Source organism: Sylvia atricapilla, chromosome 6 (genome assembly GCF_009819655.1).
Source record: "Sylvia atricapilla isolate bSylAtr1 chromosome 6, bSylAtr1.pri, whole genome shotgun sequence".
NCBI lineage: Eukaryota > Metazoa > Chordata > Aves > Passeriformes > Sylviidae > Sylvia > Sylvia atricapilla.
Window position 1 is genome coordinate 14143412 of NC_089145.1, and position 20161 is coordinate 14163572.

The following is a 20161-nucleotide window of genomic DNA, read 5'->3' on the forward strand; positions in this document are numbered from 1 at the left end:
ACTTCAGATAATTCAGTTGCTACAAAGTCATTTTTAGCCCCATCAGAAGGCTTTTCCAAATGCTCAAATTAGCATTTCCTCATTTCTCTCCTCATCACCTTACACCCACAAATTCATGAGATAGGTGGCAGCTTGGCTTTCCATACCCCTTGGAAAAGAAACACTAAGAGATCAGAGGATCAGATTTTGTGACTATAACCTGCTGAAAACAACAAAATAATCAGACTTCTGAAATTTGAAATTCAATTTCAGCCTCAGTCTTACCAGAGGAACAATTAGTTTGCCTGGAGCACCAACAGTATACAGAAACACAAAGTGAGAAGATATTTGAACAACTCACTGTATCTAACCATGACAGGAAAACTGTGATGTCAAATCTACATCCAGCTATGTGCAAAGCACTCAGACAGGTGATGAGGTAATGATAGGTACGAGGCTGCTTTTCCTCAACAAATTTAACCAAAGGAGCTTATATTTTGAAGAGCTACTTTAACAGTCAAAGCCACATTAAGAGCTAAATGACATACGGAATGGCTCTGCCAGAGAATAAATTTAGAAGGTCGACATATAACCCGCATGAAAATGACAACAGTGATGGTTACTCGAAGTCCTGCCAGGTGCCCTTTAATAAGCAGAGAATGTGATTAGTGCTGCAATGCAAAGAGACAGCGTGCTGCAACATGACTCCATGCTGGTCTGCCAGGAAACCTTTACAATACAGTCCCTGGCTGCACTGGGATTTTTCATGCATAATAAATAAAGCAACAGACTAGCAGACTCAGGCTCCTTGCTGAACACCAGTGCCCTCCACTGTGTACGCTGAAGATTCCTCCAAACAGCACAGCAACAGAGAGAATTTATGATTTTTCTCCTCATGACAGACTGCTGAGTCCCCTGGGACCGAATGTCAGACGCATGACTCTATCTGCTGCTTCGCAGGGCAGCTGCGAACATCTAAATAATACTGTCAGCATAACGCAGGGATCCGTCCATCAGCCTGCACAGCCTCCTCTCCCCATTGGTGCTCACTCTGCCAGAGAAATAGATCTTTCATAATCTGTTACAGCCCTTCCTCGACTGATGCTTTACCCAATAATTCAGTTGGAATCATGGAACTTTACTAAGTAAAGTATGAAACCCTGCTAATTAAGAGGCAGTGGCTCGCACGTAGGAACCCTTCAGCTCCCTTATTAAAAAAAACATGGAACCACAGTGTTTGGGATGGCATTAACATCACCACCATTTTAGGATGTGTATCACCACCTCCCTAAGCTTTGATTGCTTTGATCACATTTTTTCCCAGCTCCTAACTGCTATATTCTTCCAAGATAGGAATATAAAAAGAAAATCTTAACAAAGTGTGGAATAACAGCTCTTTTACTGCCCCTTTAACATTATTGCATACTTTAATTCAGACCATTTGAGGCATGAGCTACCACTTGAGTTGAAGGATGTTTTATCCTAATTTCCTCTGCAAAGATTATTCTTCCTTTAGATTTATTATTGTTTTTTACTTTCCAAGTGCAGCTTCAGAAGGATGTGAATGTGTTGTGATATTTACAGCTGTGATTGCACATGAACCACAGAAAACAAAATCCTGGAGCTTGTTCTAATTCACACAAAACAAAAAAGGCAATGGGAGACAAAAATAACCCTCTTTTGGAAGGGCCTGTGATTTAGCAGAAAGTTGAGAAGTGATTTTAAAAATGTTTTATGATAATGCTGTTGCACTGAACACACTGAAACTCCAAGTGACCAGCAAGGGCCTTGTCTCCTCATAAGTCATCTGTACTTCCATGTGGAAGACACACTTATGGTTGGGTGGCCAGCTTGGGCCTTTGGGGTTCATTGGTTTTGTTTTAACATTAATTACATGGTGCCCTCTCCACTACCATTAATCATGGGAGGAAAGCAATGCTGAGTAAGTAGCCTGAATGGGGAAAATGCCAAAGGAGACAGAGACAAGTATCAAATGCGTAGCAATGACATTAATCACAAAGCTCAATTTCTCCTTGTGAACACCACTGCACCACCACCACTGGCACTGACACTACTGACCTCTGTGGAGTGGGTCACTACACAGCTGTGTCCAAGTCATGATTTGGGGACTATCTCACTGCAGGACGTTTTAAATCCTCCATGCAAGAAAATGAGCACAAGTCAGAATTCACTGTGCTGACTATGAAAGTGCAAGAAAAAGCCTTTTGCACTATCTGAAGTAGCCACATGTCCCAACACTTATCCCTTCAAAAGACCACACCAGAAAATGTTAACTTGAAAGATTCACGTCTTTCTCTTCCAAACAAACAAATTCCCCTTTGAAGGCTCCTTTAAAGTTGGACTTCAACAAAAACTAATTAGCTTTTAAAACAGGCACTTCTTCCTACATATCCTCCAGTAACTTTTGTTTCAAAGATTTTCATTAGTTTCTAGAGGTTGAGAAAATTACTAAAAGCAAGACCAAAATGCATTACCAGAGGCTTTGGAGAGACAGACTACAAACTGTCATCCTTCAAGCCTAACTGTCATCATTCAAGCCTCCTCCAGGAGGCTTGAATACAATTCCATGGTTTAATTTTTACTAAAATAAGACATTTACATTTGGAGGTTCTTCACTAAATTCTGTCCTGTGCCCTGTGGATGCAGCACAGTCAAGGTATTGCTGCATTTAAGAGCATCTCTACTCCACAGTTAATATTGCTTGAATATTTAAGTTGCAGCATTGCATGGGCAACGTGTTCTCTTAAAAGATAACTATTCTCTTTTTCAAAAAAGGAGCATCAAAGTCCTACTGGGGAGTGGGTAGGAAACTGGTAAGAGTCTTCTCCATAAATACTGTTTTTAAACACAGGCTTTTTAGGGTAAGACTCAAACCTCCTTACTTTTTCAGTGTTGAAAACACTATAGACTCCCAAGCCTGGGAAAAGCCCAGCTTTGTCACAGTGATCTAGTTCCATTATGTCTTTCAGTCATTCAAAGACTCTGCCTCAATATCACAAAGTTCAGCACTAACACTGCAGCTATCACATTCAGGTAGAAAAGCCACCTTTGTGGTGCTCAGTATGTACACACACAGTTTTCAGTGTAGCAAGGTGTTTTTCAGATATGTTATACAACATCTATTAAATAACTACCCATTTCTTTCAGTACAAAAATAGGCTGGCTCCTAAGATGATTAATCCTTGATTTGAGTTGAAAAGTGCAAGGTCTTTTCTTACCAGACAAGGATTTTTGTTCTCAAGTGAAAAGTCATACAAACATAAAAAATATTACAACACTTACAAATTTCAGAATTCGTATCACAGTACAACCCCAAATGAAGATAAAAATGTGTTTTCACCAAGGGCTAAGAGTAAAGATGTTTACGCTTTTTCACATACTAATAGCAACTTTTAACTCGTTAAGTTTAGAAAAGCAGACACATTTCAAGACAATCCACATCTCATTCTCCTTTATATCAAACATTTACCTCATGATCAAATGAAAACTAAAATATTCCCAATATAGCCACGAAAAAAGGAGTGCCATCACAGTGAGGAGAACAGACAAATTTTGCACTGATTTCAGTAGAACAAAGCAAGAAAAGAGAATTCAAGTAACTGAACCGTACAAATGGATGCAGACTATATAAAGTAACATGAAAAAACCTAACTGCCTGCTAGCCTTACAAATCAAACAGCTTGTATCACCAGCAAGATGATTGGAACACTACTTCAGCATTTGTGGAATGAATCATAAATCCAATCTCTCCATCCTAAAAATGTTTCTATTTTAAAATGATGCAACAAACGAAGCACCAGCACATTTGTATATACAATCAGAAGTACTGACTTGAATATTATACTGTCAAAGGCCTTTCAGTTTACTTGTCATATTGAACTTGAGTAATTTCAGTTTAAAATTCAATCACTCAAGCATTTACTAATTAAGAAAGGCATGGCTGATATAGTTGTTATAAATGAACTCTGCTTGAATGATAAGTTATTAGAAAATTGTACAATCAAGTAGACATATTCATGGAAATCCGTGTGGTATCTTTTAAGGACTGTAACAGCTGACAGCTTTGAACCAAGAGTGACCAGTGATCACAGAAATCCTACCACAGAAGGTTCTAAAAAGTCAACCTTTTAAAAGCATATGTAAAATTCAATTCAGGGAAAATTGTATCATAGTTCTTTAGTTCAAAAAACTTGCAACATCACATTTCTGTTGTCCTTAAAATAAAATTGACTGGCTTCCAGCACTGATAATTTCCCCATTGAATTCAATGAGTGTAACACAGAGCTTAGATAGGCATATGGTGTTCTTTACATATGCAAAGTTCTTCGTTTATTGTAACTTTCTTCTAGAATTTCTTTCCCCAACCCATTTTTTTCCAGAGATTTCTGCCTAGAAGGCAGAAAGCTTAAAAGGACATAAGCACAGAGAAGGTTGTTCAAGCTCAATGCCTTGCTTTCATGCACACTGGAGGAATCTGCCAGCAGTACATTTTTACTTCATCAATTCAGCAAGAAACAAGATTGCTCTTCAGTCGACATTCAGAAGCACCAGCCTGACAATTAATACAGGCATGTGATGCTGAACAAGTAGGGAGAAGGCAAAAGGAAAAATCTCTTCTTAAATCCAGCCATAAACTTAATAGAACTTAACAAGTTCTCTACAAGGCTTAACTGGAGAAGGGTAATTAGAAAATATACTACAGCAGATATAGAAATACAGAAAACACCACCTTTGTGGCCACTTAACAAAACCTAAAAAATTAGAGCGTGGAAAGCAGGTTGAATACCAAATAGCTGCTTTTCCCTACCTCTGTCAAACCACACTTTAGAAAATTAGGGAAACTCTACTTGCCACCTCAATGCATCAGTCACAGCAATCAAAAACATCTATGTGGATGGAGTGCTGTTTCATTTCCAGCTCTCATTAGCACAGAATTCCTTTCTTCATCTGTCTTGCCCTGTCTATTAATGAGGATAATTACCCTGACCTCCTTTATAAAGCGCTCGAAAATCTACAGTTAAAAATGTTCCTAAACAAGTAATTATATATAATAGCAATCATGCATCAAACTTCAGTTATCAACTCATCACATGAAAGCAAGAATCTGATTGTTCCTGGAATTAGTACACAAAATTCAATTTCTCCACCGACATTAGCTTCCTAGTACTTCCATCATTATTACAACAGCTGTATTATGCTAAAATGCACTAAAGAACCTGTCTACCACTGACTGACATTTTGAAGATTTTCCAAGCTTCAACCAACAAAAGACCCAGGACCTTTTTTTCAGCAATAATTTCCATGTTAATAATTTCCATCTTGTTAAACAAAGATACTTTTGACCAGCGTCAAGCTTAGATGCTGTTCTGAATCTGCAGCCTGGATTGTTGCAATGGCTCCAATCTAAAACAGGCTGTAGCACTTCGCAAATGCATTTTCCTGTTACATCCATCAACCTCTCTCTCCTTACAGGGGCTGGTCTACAAGGCCACGATTCCATCATCACCACTTATTGGCACCAGTTTCTCTTCTTTCCTCTGCATCTGTATGTTGCTTTTCTCCTTTCAGCTGCACACAATGCCTATAATCATTCAGTATGTTTCATGTACACGTTTTTCTTTCATCTTGTGCTGCTAAAAATGAAAAAACAAGGTGAGAGTATTCGTTATAAAATTAAGCTACTCACCAACTATCGCCAGATTATGCTCTGAGCCACATGCAATCTGAAAAAGAAATATGAATGACTAAATCAGAACCTGCTTACCAGTAGGAAGACAGTCACAATTAAGGCAGGAAATCAAAAATTAACCTGAAACAAACAACTACAGTTTGTAAGATTCAAAATCAAGGTTGAAGTGTTCTCATCCTTAAATGGAATTTCATTTGTAGCCTCACTTAGGGGCTTAGTGGCAGGGGTGCATGTTTGTTTTTTTAATAAAGAGGTATTTTCTTTTCAAAATGCAGACATTTCAACCCTTTCAAGCAAGACTGGCAACGATTGTGATGCAAAAGCATCACAACTTTGGCAACACCCACTGGATCTAACAAGAGGCACAGTGCAAACACAGATCAAGCCACACAGAGACAGCTGGGAATCAAAAGGGTGATGAAGATTTCCATATCTCTTATCTATACTGTTTTTCTGGCTTACCCCTGAGGAACTGCTCAAAGTATTCAGGCTCAGTGTGATAAACCTGACACAAGATGATCACTATGGTCATTTGCCTAGAATGGAGAAAAACTACCCTAGGACTCCACCTTTCTGTTAGCTCATTAATGATGGAGACCAGTTACAAATTTCTTTTCAAAGTGAACTTATAGCTCATGTAATTTTTTATCCTTCTTTATAGCTGCCGTGAACATGTCTGATGTTTAAGTTGCTTTAGTGAACTGAGTTTCTGTAAACTGTCTACCAATGATGGCAACACGGGCACCAAGAGCAGTGCCCTGTCCTTACTGCAAGGGCTTGTCTTTCCCTTCTTTTGCAAGGTCACCACCAGCATAACTGTCTGATGCAACAGACAATTCACTTCACACAAGGTTACTCTGCTGGGTGTCCTCAAGTTTTTAATTTTAATAAAAGCAACCCCCTGAAAATCCTGTATCCAGTTTGCTGTCTTGAAACTACTTGCCCATTATACCTATCACTGAGCTGGAAAAAATTAATAACCACATTCTTCTTAAAGCATAGTTGCAATGGGAAAATATAATGCAGGAGTATATGCTTAATTATATTAAAAAGTAGAAGCCCATACCATCAAAAGTTTCTACGGTTCTGTGCATGCATAACTTTATCACTTTTACAGCCAGAGAAGCAGCTATAATCACCTCCATGTCTGCAGAACATAAATCCACAGAAGTTAATAAAACAGGCCTTTGTGCTCAGCTCACTGTGCTTGAGTATTTACTGGTGAAGGGACACCCAAGACTGACACACTGAGTAGCTTGGGCTCTTGAACACCACAATCACTACTATTTACATTTTACCTGTGTCACAACTGCTACATGAAAACATTTGGGCAAAGCCAACACAACAATGGCAAGGAAGGAGAAAAAGACTCTTTAGAATAATGGTGCTCAGACAGCACATTAAAGCATTTGGGAAAGCAGGGCAAGAAAAATAATTCAAGTCACAGCATATTCCAGCATGGCCCTATCCTCAGAAAAATCAAGACAAAGCAGCAGGAAAAGCAATACCTTTGCAAGAGCACTAGCAGGACTGCACCAAGTCTTTTATTCCACAATACTGCAGACAGGAAAAGCTCCAAGTCCCAACCATTAAAATACATAAATCACTGCCATATTCCACATCACTATCCTCACCACTAGACCAAGCCCTACACAGCAGCAGGACCGGCTCCTAATGCCTATTTATTGGCTAATGCTCCCACCTGTGCATCTCAGGCTTATAAGCTGATGCCATGGAAACAAGATCCACACATGGAAACACATGCAAAGGCTTTCTAGCAAAAAAAGCAAAATTCTCGTCTTCACCAAGTGCTGAAAATTGGATATACTGAAGTTACTGCTAATAGAATAAACAAATTTTATCTGAGGTGTGAATAATCTTGGCTAATTCCCTAGGGAATACACTGACACAGGCAGAGATTCAAAAGCATCAGCATAAAAGAACTGCTCAGGCTGGTGGCTGACACTGCCAGGACTTGCTCCAGAAACACTACATTAAAAAAAGGAAAAAAAAAAAAAAAAAAAAAAAAAAAAAAAAAAAAAAAAAAAAAAAGAAAAAAGCCCCATATGAACAAGGTGCTGTTTAGATTTTAAAAATCCTTCCCTGACAAAGAAGTTGTTTTTGGTGGGGTTTTTTTTTTTGCTACATCTAATAGTAGCAGGTACAGAGCCTGCAAACCAGACAAAAGAATGCTGGCAATCTCAAACAGCTTTGCACATATCGCTGTTGCTCTGGCCACCATTCAGAGCCTCCCACTAGGCAGCTATCAGGCTGTGAGGGAGTCCATCAAACCAGGTCAGGAACTGTTGGGTTACACAGACTGGCCAGTGCTGTGGGCTGACCCCAAGGCAGCCACTCATGGCCAACATGCTGCAGCTCTGGGGCTCATGGGGTATGAGCTACTGCAAAGCACAAAAACACCTCTTCTGTGGGGATAAAAGTCACCTCAGTGAAGTGGCAGCTTTGTTAACAACTGAAACCAAGTAAAATCACAAGCTGCTGAAGGCAGTGCCCTGGATTCACCCTCGACAGCCCAGAGCAAGGATAACATACACCACGTACCAGCAGTTCTGTGCTCCAAAGTAGAATTTGCCCAATTTAGAGCACAAGGTTCACCACACCTCTGCCTTATCACAGGGTGTCACCACCTCACAACACAGACTGACTTTGCAGGAACCCCCAGATAAAAAAAAAACAACCTTAGAGAACTCTAAATTTAGCTTCCTGGAACACCTTGTCCATCATCCACGCTCCTTGCTACAGGCTATACCATCCACCCACAGGATTCCTGCTGGCCTGCACACCTATGCCTCTGGAGCTCAGGAGGGACCACATCACAGAGGTGAAGCAAGGTTGCCACTGCTTAATGTACATTGAAGCCTTGCAGGTACTTCCCAACATCTCTCTTACAATAAATTTTAAAATGTGGCACCCCCTTTTCTCTGTGATTACCCACAACAGGCAACAATCAGCCAAGAATGATTGATTTGCTGGTACAAATACACACCAGCCAGAGAACAGCACTGCTGAACAGATGTTTTATGCTTACATTAGATGTAATAAGCTCTGCAGTCAGTGCAGGTCACTGGGAGAAGCCTGGTATTTACTGCAGCAACTATAATTTTCTGGCTACTTCTCTTCTGTCCCCACCCCCAATGTGCTGCAGAGAAATTAAATTCCAACAGACATCTGCATGCTTCCAGTGGGTAAGTACATTCAGGGATACTTATAAACACACAATAATGCTTTCTAATTGGGTAATATTTTTACATTAGTTTTAATTGAAAAAAAAATCACTAAACTTAATGACAAATCAGAGAGACTGTTACTGAGCAAAGCATCCTGTGAGCTTAAGAAACACAACCCCCTACAGGGAAACAATTCACACTGAAGTTCTCAGTTTGGAGGGAAATTTTACAAGAGTTGTGAAGGATATTGTGATCTCTATATAAATGATCTCAAGGCATGTGACAAATGTCTATAAGGCAGGCAAAGAATGCTTAGGGACCATTTCACCCAGAACTTATTTACCTTATTATCTGTGCTCTTTCAACCATACATAAATTGTTTGTTTCTTCCCTTAAATTGTGTGGTAGCAAGCTGTTTTCTACCTAGCAATGGCTGTGGTTCAGATCCATCCATCCATCCAGATTTAACAGGTGTGGTGTAAGCAGCCAATGGACCAGCATTTTATTAATCATAAAAAGTATGATAAATAGCATAATCACAGACATAAGCTGCAAGGAGGGTGAGGAAAGACCTTAGCACAGCAACCACAAACTGGGCAAAACACCAACATCTTTCTGCAGCCTACATATATGCTTATGGCCCAGTCCTAACAAAAATTAATTGACTGAAGGTAAAATCAATGGGTTATGCAAAACAGAGAAAATATTTCACTTAAGAATAAAATATTTTTCTATCTTAAAAGCACTACATGAAGAAGGAAAATAATGTTTAGTACATATTAAGTAAACATTCCCATATATACCTCTGTGTGTGTGTATAGATACAAAAAAAGAAAATACATATACGTACATTAGGAAAAGAAGGTTATCTACTAAACAAGGTATTAATCAGGGAAGAAAGTTCAGACAAAGCACCACCTTTTCTATCTGGGATAGAGATCTCACCTCTGCAGACAGCAAATGAACACATACAGGACAAGACTCCTGTGGATATTTAGATATACAGTCTCCCTTGCATTTCAAAAGGTAATTAAGAGACAAAAATACCTTTTGCCAACCATCCCCTAAGGGACTTCCAAGTACTATAACAAAACAAGTTTGACAAGGTGTATAAAAATCCAAGTTTCAGGCTAGTACCATGATCACAAGGCTATTCTTTCTTTTCTTTCTGCAACCCCAGGGCTTTGACTGAGAATCTGTTGTGCAACCCACCAGGAAATAAATGGAATCAGAACTGCAGGCAAAGTCAACCTCCCACTGCAGCAGAAGGGAAGGGACAGTACAGGAGAGAGTGCAAGGAAGAGGCACAGGGAGCTGGACTCACAAGAGGATTGAAGTATGAAAAATCACAAGCATCCAAACATCAAGGTGTTAAGCTAGAACAACAAAACTACCTCAATGCCAATTATTTTTGTTACACCACCCAATAAATGCATGCTAATTCCCTTCAGTGCAATTATTTTCCAAAACATAAAAGGCTGTGGAGGCTTCCATCACTTCTTGGAGATGAGAGTAAGATGTACAAAGAAGATTTTTAAGGATGAATGAAGATATGATATTTAAGTTGCATGCAGATTCTAGTTTCTGTCTTCCTAATTACCCTGAAACTCTTTTTCAGGGAGAGAGAGGGCAGGGGGCAAGGGAAGGAAACCTCTGGAAGGGTGGGCTCATAAGTACTTTTATCCAGGACTTTAGCCATGGTATCTCATGTCTTTTGACAAATTTCACTGTAAGGAAAGTGCCTGGGCCAGAAGATGGCAAATTTAATTCCTCCTGAGATTGGAAGTCCTAATGGAAGGAGACGAGGTGACCGAGAGAGACTGCAGATCAAAGCTTACATAAGACAGGGGAATCTTCTCTCCCGGAGCTGTTCTTCCATGCCCTTGATTAATGTATCGTAACAACAATTTGTACTGTTTGACACACTCAGTGCAACTACATTTGTATGCAGAATTCTAGTGATGTGTAAAAATAAAGTAAAAGGAATCTAATTAGCAAAGCTGTCCTGCTTCCAATGGTCCTTTACAAGGAACTCTGTGTTCCTCTTCTGGATCATTTGACTCCTGATTGATAAGAAAGCAGCTTGCTAACCTACTCACATTCCTTGGCCAGCATAAGACTAAGTTCAATTTAATGCAGAACATGTTCCCAGCTGTTGGTTGCAGCAGGTGAAAAGTAAGAGGGCTAGTGTCCTGTAGGTCACAGGATATTTTCCATTTTTCATCAAATCTTATTTTCCACTTAATGCAGATTCTCTTGTAGTTGTGTGATTGGCTTTTTAGTCTGTATGTAGTTTTACTTTCTCCTACAACAAGAAAATTCACAACAGAATTTAAACTGAACACATACAGTATGGTCTGGAACAAAACATTTCTTCTCAAAACACACCTACCAAAAGCTAATGTGACATGTAAGTGGACCTTTGCAAGCAAGAAGGAAGAGGGGACGCACTAAGACATTGCCAGGATGCAGCAAGCTTTCAAAGTAAGATTTTATAGCTCTCTGTAGCTTCCAGAGTTATGATCTACACCCTCCCTGCCTGAAAGTAATTCCAAGCCTGTGTCACTTGTAGCACAAGACACAAAATGCTTTTACCTCATGCAGCATTTCCCCTGCTTCTCCACCCACTGTTTTCAGAGTCCCATCTTCCATCACTCAATGCCCTGCCCTAGCAATTGTCTTACAGTCACCAAAAAGCCAGCTGGCCAACAGCAGGAGCTTGCCTTCACACCCTCTGTGCCATAGCTGACATATACATGTCTCTGCACACCTTCAATCTCTGTGACACTAACCACACACTAGAAATTGCTCTGCTCTCCACTCTGCTCACCGCACTTCCAGGAATGCCTCCTTGTGGTTAACAGGGAGCAGGTGCACTTCTGTGATTCAGCTGGTGCACCCTGAGCCTCAAGCGCTTGCACAAGATGGAAACATTTGTTAAGCACAAAGCGAAAAAAGAAAAAATAAAAACATAACAAACCCACCAAAACCGCAACACAAACATTAACAACAAAAACCCAGCCACCAATAAGAAAAACCCTCACACACACACAAAAACCAACCCAAACCAACCACACAACAACCACCAAAAAAACCCCCACCAATACATGCACACAATTCCTCCATACAACCCAAATAATGCCACATACCAAAAAACCAACTAATCTTTGGTTGGCTTTCAGTATATGGTTTTATACAACCTCAAAACGTTACTGCTAGTGATCAAGCAGAGGAGACGAAAAAAAAGGAAAGAAAAGCTAGTTGTTAAAGCAGTCAACATTTTCACAGAAGGTTTACATCAGAGCAACCCACATGCACCTCCTAAGTCTACGTGAAGGGAGGTCACATTGAAAAAATTAAATATGGACCGTTTGCCTTAAGCTGAGGATAGAAAGACTGAGGACATCAACACAGAGTAAGATCAGTGTCCACCTATGAAAAAAGCCTTATCTTTAGATGACTCCAGAACAACACAAAAAATGCTGAGATCTCAGTAAGAACACTCAGTGGTATTAGGTTTTAGTCGAACGACAAGAACGCAGCCAAAACAAGCATGATAAAAATCTTTACAAGTCAGCAAGGTCAGCTGGCTCTTCTCTCTTGCCTCCAGATTTTTCAATTAGTTCTTTTACCCTTCTTCAGGCAGTTCTCTTCCTTCCTTGGGGTTCAGAAAGCATTAATATCTTTCACTCCAGGAAAATCAAGCTTTGCCACTTTTATATCACTCAGCCTCACTGGTCCACCAAAATTTTCCATTTTTGTAAACAAGACCTTAGCCACAAAAAAATTTTTGTCTGTCCTTTCATCATTTTTAAAATGAACCACGTCATGGTCATTCAATTTCAGTTTGTTTCCTGTAACGAGCTCTCTATTGAGACTTCATTATATGGTGAAAATTAAGACTAAAGTATCCCTTCTGATTGATAAAGAAATCATTCATCACAGCAGCCCTGGTAATGTGTACGTACTCCTAAACCTGTGACTGTGCACTGCAAATCCCACAAGATGAAAATCCTCACTAACATTACAGACATCTAGATATGAGCTAGAGGAATGGGGTCTTCAGCAAATGCACAATTCTTCCCAGGAGAACTTCTTCACCATTTGTCTCAAAATTACTTTGATTTGGATTGTTTCATGCACAATTCCCAGCTCCTTGCAGTCTCAGTGTCACTCTGTCCTAAGCTGAATGAGAGGCACTAACATGAATACCTTTATAATCTACCCGGGTTTGCTTTGGGGACTGCAACTAGTTTGCTCTTTATTTGAGGCCACAAACACCATTTTGACATAAGAAATTAAAGAAACCAAGTCCACAGAAATAGTTTCAAAACCTCCTTATACACTGATTTGTTTCTACCATCAACACACACATCCTTATGATCAGACTATTCTGATATTTTAAGGTCAAGAACTGTGGCTTGCAGCATGCAAAAAACCCACTTGGTATCTGTCTTTTCTTTCTATTATACATGAAAACAGCAAAAAGACAGAAGTTCACTATAGTATATAAATGTCATTATCTATCTGAATGTGCTAATTTCTGGTACTCTGAAATTAATGAAATGGTTTCTGTTAAAACAATGATTACAGACAAACATTCTGTCAAAGTATATATCATTATCAATCATTTTATAGGCTTAGAATAAAAGTCATGACAGCATGTTATTATTTGGCAACAAAAACACTGAATTGCACTTAAACAACCACATCCTTTTGTGGATGTAAAACTGCAGTTTTAAGTTTTTCAACAGAATCTGGGTTTCACATCTCTTTGCTTGTGGCAAAACCGTCCACCATTTTTAATGTATTTGGAATCTTTTCTGGAATATTCAGTGCAGCTGGGGAGAATCAAGGAGCAATCAAACAAACACACCATGGGCACTGAGCTCTCTCAGGAACTCAGCTCTCCCGTAACTGTGCTGTTACTGCAAGACGTGTCACTACAATTCTTCTCCACAACAAACACACTGCAGTGAACTCGGGACACACAGCCTGCAGGATTACACAATAGCACAAAGCCTGGCATTTTTTTAGAACTCTAAAGAAAAATAGCACTTCTTATGAAGTTCATACCCTCAAACAACTGATTGTCAGGGTATTCTAACTGGATGCTCTGAAGAGGCAGACAGTGTCCCTAAAACACCCCGTTCAAGGAGGCAAGTGCTGTAATGAGGCTGTGGCCAGACAGCAGCCACTTTATTAGGGCCAGAAGGAACTGGCCCCACCATTGTCAGGTCTGACTTTGTTCACCCTTCATAACCATTTCTGTCTAGCATGCGGGTTTTTTTCAACATCCTTACAGTATTTTCTTCTTTCACATGCTCTTTACCCATGCTATCCTTCATAAAAAAATGCATCCAAAACTCCTGGCAGTATTATCAAAATAATACCATTAATGATGTTGTTATGGAATACTAGCCCCACTTTATAGTGCAGAGGCTCTTTTACTTCTTCCAGCAGTAAATCCAAACTTATGATAGAATTTTAAACATCTCAGTTCAACTTTCCAGCTGTGGGATGTGGGAAGACTAATTTTCAGGGAAATTACTAAATGTTCAAGGAAGCTCTCATGCAAAATTGGATTGAGCTTTCATTTCTGTGCTAGCCCTGCTGACCTTAGTGTGTACTCAGTGTGCTTGTGTGAACAGGCAGTACAGAAGTACAATGTCACTGAAGGAAATAAAAAATCCTACTAAATTTCCAAAGCATTTTATGTTATTTGAAAGAAATAAGCAGGTTATTTAAAGTACAGAACTACTACTGTGTAATATCATTAGAAGCATCCCTTACTGGACCCAACACCATTGGGAAATATTATTCAAGATAACTAGCAGCTGTTCAAGAATGCAAATCTTTGCCTGATTTCCAGCATGACACTCACTGACCTCTCCCTCCCCCACAAACATGCACGAAAAAATAAAAATGTTATCAGCTTAACTTGTAGCCAAAAATCCACCAGCACATTAAGAACTTCTCCTAAAATATGATAAAATAAATAACAGAGGAAAACAAAAACATTTTTCATACACCAACTACCCCAAGTTGGGGACAGAATTTTCTTGGTTCATTTACTTTCCAGAAGAGCTCCAGGCTCTATATCCTTGTACAAAAATACCAAGCCATGAATTTTGCTGACTGTCCATTCCCTTACCTCTCCAAATAAATGGTGCTTATGTCTTTAGGGTATCAAGTAACTCTGCTCTTCAATGTCGGATTTTCTGTTTCTTTAGCACCTACTAACAGCACAGCTCCCTAAAGCAAGCTTGCTGGAAATAAATAAAATGTAAACTTGCTAAGAGTCCAATGCAAAAATTAATAGGAAAGCTCTTCTGAATAAATAAGATTACCATTTGAAAGGACTCAAATAGAGACTGAGCCCTGATGCTAGACACAAAGGAAGAATTAGGGAAAAAAACCATGTCTGAAGTGACTCTACACAGCTGATAAAAAGGCATTTTTATTAAAAAGCTGAATTATAGAATCATAGATTCATTTAGATTTGAACTGATATTTGAGAACATTGATAAAGACACTGAACAGGACTGGGCCCAACACTGGACCTGGGGAGCATCACATGGGACCAGACACCAGCCAAACCTAGCTCCCTTTTCCCACCTCTCACTAGGTCTGACCATCCAGCCAGTTTTTCACCCACCAAAGTGTGCATCTGTCCAAGCCATGGCCTGCCAATTCCTTCAGGAGAGCACTGTGAGAAATGGTGTTAAAAGCTTTACTGAAGTCCTGGTAGACAACACCCACAGCCTCTTCCTCATCCACCAAGCAGGTCACCTTGTCAGAGGAAGTCAAGAAGGACCAGCCCTTCATGAACCTCTGTCTGATGCCCTGGTTGTCCTCTACATGCCATGTGATGGCACTCAGGACAAGCTGCTCCATGACCTTCCTGGGCACCAAGGTCAGGCTGACAGGCCTGTAGTTCCCCAGATCCTCCTTCTGGCCACTCTTGTAGCTCAGTGTCACGTTTGCCAACCTCCCCAGTGCACCAGTACTGCTGATAAAGGATGGAAAGTGGCTCAGTGAGCAATTCCATGAGCTCCCTCAGTACCTTTGGGTGGACTCTTCTGGCCTGAAAACTTGTGTGTGTCTTAGTGCTCAATGACCATTTCCCCTTGGATTATGGGAGCTTCATTCTGCTACCTGCCTTCCAGGTCACAGGACTGGTATCTGGAGAACAACTGGCCTTACTATTAAAGACTGCAAAAGAAGAAGGCAAAGAAGGCATTACACAGCTCAGCCTCTTCCTTATCCTCTGTCACCATATATATGTCCCCCTCACATCCAATAAAGGATGGAGATTCTCCTTTGCCCTCCTTTTGTTGCTTATGTATTTATAGAAAGACTTGTATGGTCTTGTATGGCACTAGCCAAATTGGGTTCTAGTTGGCTTTCGGCCCCTCAAACTTTCCCCCTGCACGACTCATGATTTCCCTGTAACTCCTGACCTGCCTACCTCATATTCCAAAGGTGATAAACCCACCTTTTTTCTCCTCTGAGTTCCAGCCAAAGTTCCCTGTCCAGCCAAGCTGGTCTTCTTGCACCAGCTCTTCTTTGAGCATATCCTGCTCCTGTGCCTTTAGGATTTCCTTACTGAAGAATGTCCAGACTTTCTGACTTCCTTGCCCTTCAGGTTTGCCTCCCAATGTACTCTGTCAACCAGGCTCCTAAACAGTTTGGAAGGCCAAACAATAGTTCTGCTGACCCCCTTTCTTACTTCTCTTACTTCATTTCCTACAAAGAACAGGATGGATAGCAAAGGTTCTGTAATGTGAATTCATTTAGAGTTCTTGAATCAAAACTCCTGAAGAGTTCATAAAGCTTGATAAATGGGCAAGACTGAGACAGACAAAATTTACAACAGTCATGTACAGCATAATAAGTCTTTCTGGATACCAAAAGAATAATTTAGACTGTTCATATATACAGAAAGATTCTAAACTAGTTGGAACCTCTCAGGGGAACTATATAGCATCACTGTGGACAATTCACCAGAAATATCCATTCAACGTGTAACTGCAGCACAAAAAGCAAGAAATTACGTTGGTTTAGTTCTAAGCACACGAACAGTCCAGGTAATTTTTTAATACCAGTGATTCCACAACCAACACATATTGACAATCTTCAATTTACAGTGATATTTCTATGACCTCTCAGAGCCAATTTATAATTTTAATGCTTTTTCATTTTTTTATTATTGTAATTGTATAGCTTTTTAATTTCCTGATCAGAATGCCATACACTGATCAGGCAACTGCCTGAAAGAAATCCAAGTGTATTATGCCTGCATTTGACATTGACGCATTTATCAAGCTTTTATCTCACAAAAAATAGGTATCACATTAGACTGACAAGATATATTTTCCATAGTCACATACTCACTTGCAAGCAACTACATCATCATACTTCAAACTTTTATTGATCCAAATTCATGTCAGGCACACCATTACTTAGCCAAGGCAAATACCAAGCTGACAGGCCCAAAATTATTTGAGTCATTTTGTTCAGTCCTTTAAAATACTGGCAGGGCACTGTCTTCCAACCAATCTTCTGAAATTTACCTGACATTCTGGGAAAAAATTATTAACATCAACAACCCGTAAAGCACTGCAGCCATCTCTCCTTAAACTCCAAAAAAAAAAAAATTTCAGCCTTGATTATTAAAATTCTACCTCTAGAGGCTGAAAAAAATGCTGGTATGGAGAAGAGAATCTCATCTCTTTATGATACTTCTGCTTTTTCTCCCAAACATAAAATAGAAAATTCTACTAACACAGAATTCGGCTTCCCAGGGTTTTGCTAACAGATGTATTTAAGATATTTTAGCATTGACAGTGCAGAGTCCCTTGTATTTGCCTGAGTGCAAACTCACCCTCAGTATCTTTTCCTATCCCTCTTAGCTGGAGCTGGCCATTCTGTGCTGTGGTAGCTCACAGGCCAGGCTGCAGCCAGTGCCTTATGTTTTAATTCAGGGGAGTGAAAAGGATTTCCCACCTGATGGATAGCCTTTAAGACCTCTTATTTCCAACCTGTTTATGACTTAGAAACAGGTAATGAAGTTTTTAATATAAAATGTCCCTTTCACTCCTCTGAACCTACTTGATTCTTCCTGAACAAATTGCAACCACAGACGTTGATATTGCAATCATAACTTTTTCCCTAAGGTTTCATGCTGAAATAATTTGTTGCATCATGGCTTAAAGAAGAGCATTTTGTTCATTGATACAGAGTAAAAGGGAGTTGGTTAACCTAACCAAGGTAAGGAGGGCAGAGATATTGACAGCGGCTTCCTGCATTAATTCATCTGTCTTCCTGCTGCTCAGAAAGATTACAACATTCCCATGTGCACAGAAGTCAGGCTCCTGTCCTCCTACTGTTAAATCACATTTTTCCTGTTGCTCTCACGGGGTGGCTCTGTAACAGCACACAGGAATCATCAAGACAGACAAGACAATTTTTCAAATAACATTTCATGAGCAGTGCTATATTCTCATTATAAAAGGAATCGATGCTTTAAAATAAATCCTGAAGACAGGAACACATTCCTTAATACAACTAGAGAGTCATCGTGAAATATACTGATTAGAAATCCCTTCACAGTACCTGTTTTCCTTTTAATTCATAAAATATTAGTAATAAAAAAAATATGGTTTTAAAGTTCTAGCTTCCTCTGATACAACAGTATATACCACTTGACAGAATACAAAATATAGAAACTCTCAAGAATAGAGTTTAAGTATTTTTTATTAAGTAGCAGCATTTTTGCAACAGATGAAAAGCACTGCAGGTTATATTAAAGTCAACAGCCCACCAGACTTCACCACTAATTACAAAATACACCCACCTCTTGTGCATTTGTAATTCCAAGTGGCATCACGGTTTAGCTGGAAATCAAGAGGCAGCAATTCTCCCTATTTCAGAACCTTCCAGACATCTGGTGAAACTCATTTAACCTAAAGCAAAATATGCAGCCCAGCTAAGGAATAACAACAAAGAAACCCCTTCCTGGATATTCTTGAACCTGATTAAACTGAAGCAGCACTGCATAACACAAAACTCCACCCTCACCTGCCTTGAGTTCTCAGTCAATCAACTTCAGAAGTGATTTACTCCCCCGAGGTTGGTCATCAGGTGCAGAAGGTTAAGAATTACTGCTCAAGTGTGCTGTGCAGGAGGTGAACTGTGTTTTCCTGCCCACACATCATGTTTATGCATCGGCAAATATCAGGAGTGTTGGAGTCTGGCAGTAACCAAACATTTTGCCATTCTGACTTGAGCACTCCCTGGTCAGCACATCATTCCTGGACACAGAACATTTGAGAACTGGAGCTCACATTGCCATCCATGATGCACATGGGGTTAAACATTACTTCTTGCCCAGACTCTCCAATATTCATGCTAATAAAAGACACATCCTCTAATGGAGGTGGTCTCTCCACAGCACAGCTGCCCCAGTCTTACCATTTCAAATAACAATGGCAACTGAAGTCCATCACTTCCACATTACTCAAAAACACATTTAACCACTGCAGACAGAAAAAAAAGACCAGTATATGGTTTTCCAACTATTTCAATAGATATCTTCTGTAGCAGATTTCACCTCAAAAATATCTGAGGTGTTCCAAAGTACCAAAGCAGCACAACATTCCCAACTGCTTGGCCAAAAAAACCCTGTAATGGCAGTTTCAAGAACTTGCCTTTCCAACCTAGTGCTGCAACACTATGGCACTTACTGGAATAGGGAGAGTTTGTTAGCCATAATATCTTTAGATTCATACAACCTGAAAATATTTTGGATTAGCTTACTTTTAATTCAAATGTTATCTTATCAAAGAAAATACTTTTACCTGTGAAGCAATTTCTGCTACATTTCATGTCTTTTTGAATCTTACACCTTGTCATATTTGCACACAGCATGCAACCATTTTTCTTACTAAATGCCTGGATTTCTTTTATTTTTTTTGTAAGATCTTGCAGCCCTCCAGTTGCTCAGACTGTTTCACAGGACTACTGCTGGAGATGGAAGCATTCCACTCCTGAGCTCAGAAGATCAAAACATTCTGTAATTCAGCTGTTGAGCATCATTTGTCATGCATGTCGGACGATTCTGGGCATTCATTCATTGCTGAATTCTTCACATCACTCATGTGAGGTGAAGCAAACCATCTGCAAATGTCATGCACAGTTCTTTCCCTGGACTACTTCTCCTTTTCCTCTTCATCCTCTCTTTTCACCTCTGCAGTCTCCCACTTTCTTTCCTTTCTGTGTG

General features: G+C 39.8%; 1 protein-coding gene across 1 annotated transcript in view; it reads right to left on the reverse strand.

Moving 5' to 3' along the window:
• Positions 1-20161, reverse strand: part of SERGEF (secretion regulating guanine nucleotide exchange factor) — a 139767-nt gene that overhangs the window by 56801 nt on the left and 62805 nt on the right. Inside the window, exon 10 of the mRNA XM_066320844.1 lies at positions 5687-5723. Within this exon, the coding sequence (XP_066176941.1) occupies positions 5687-5723 (37 nt within the window). The remainder of the gene's footprint in view (positions 1-5686; positions 5724-20161) is intronic.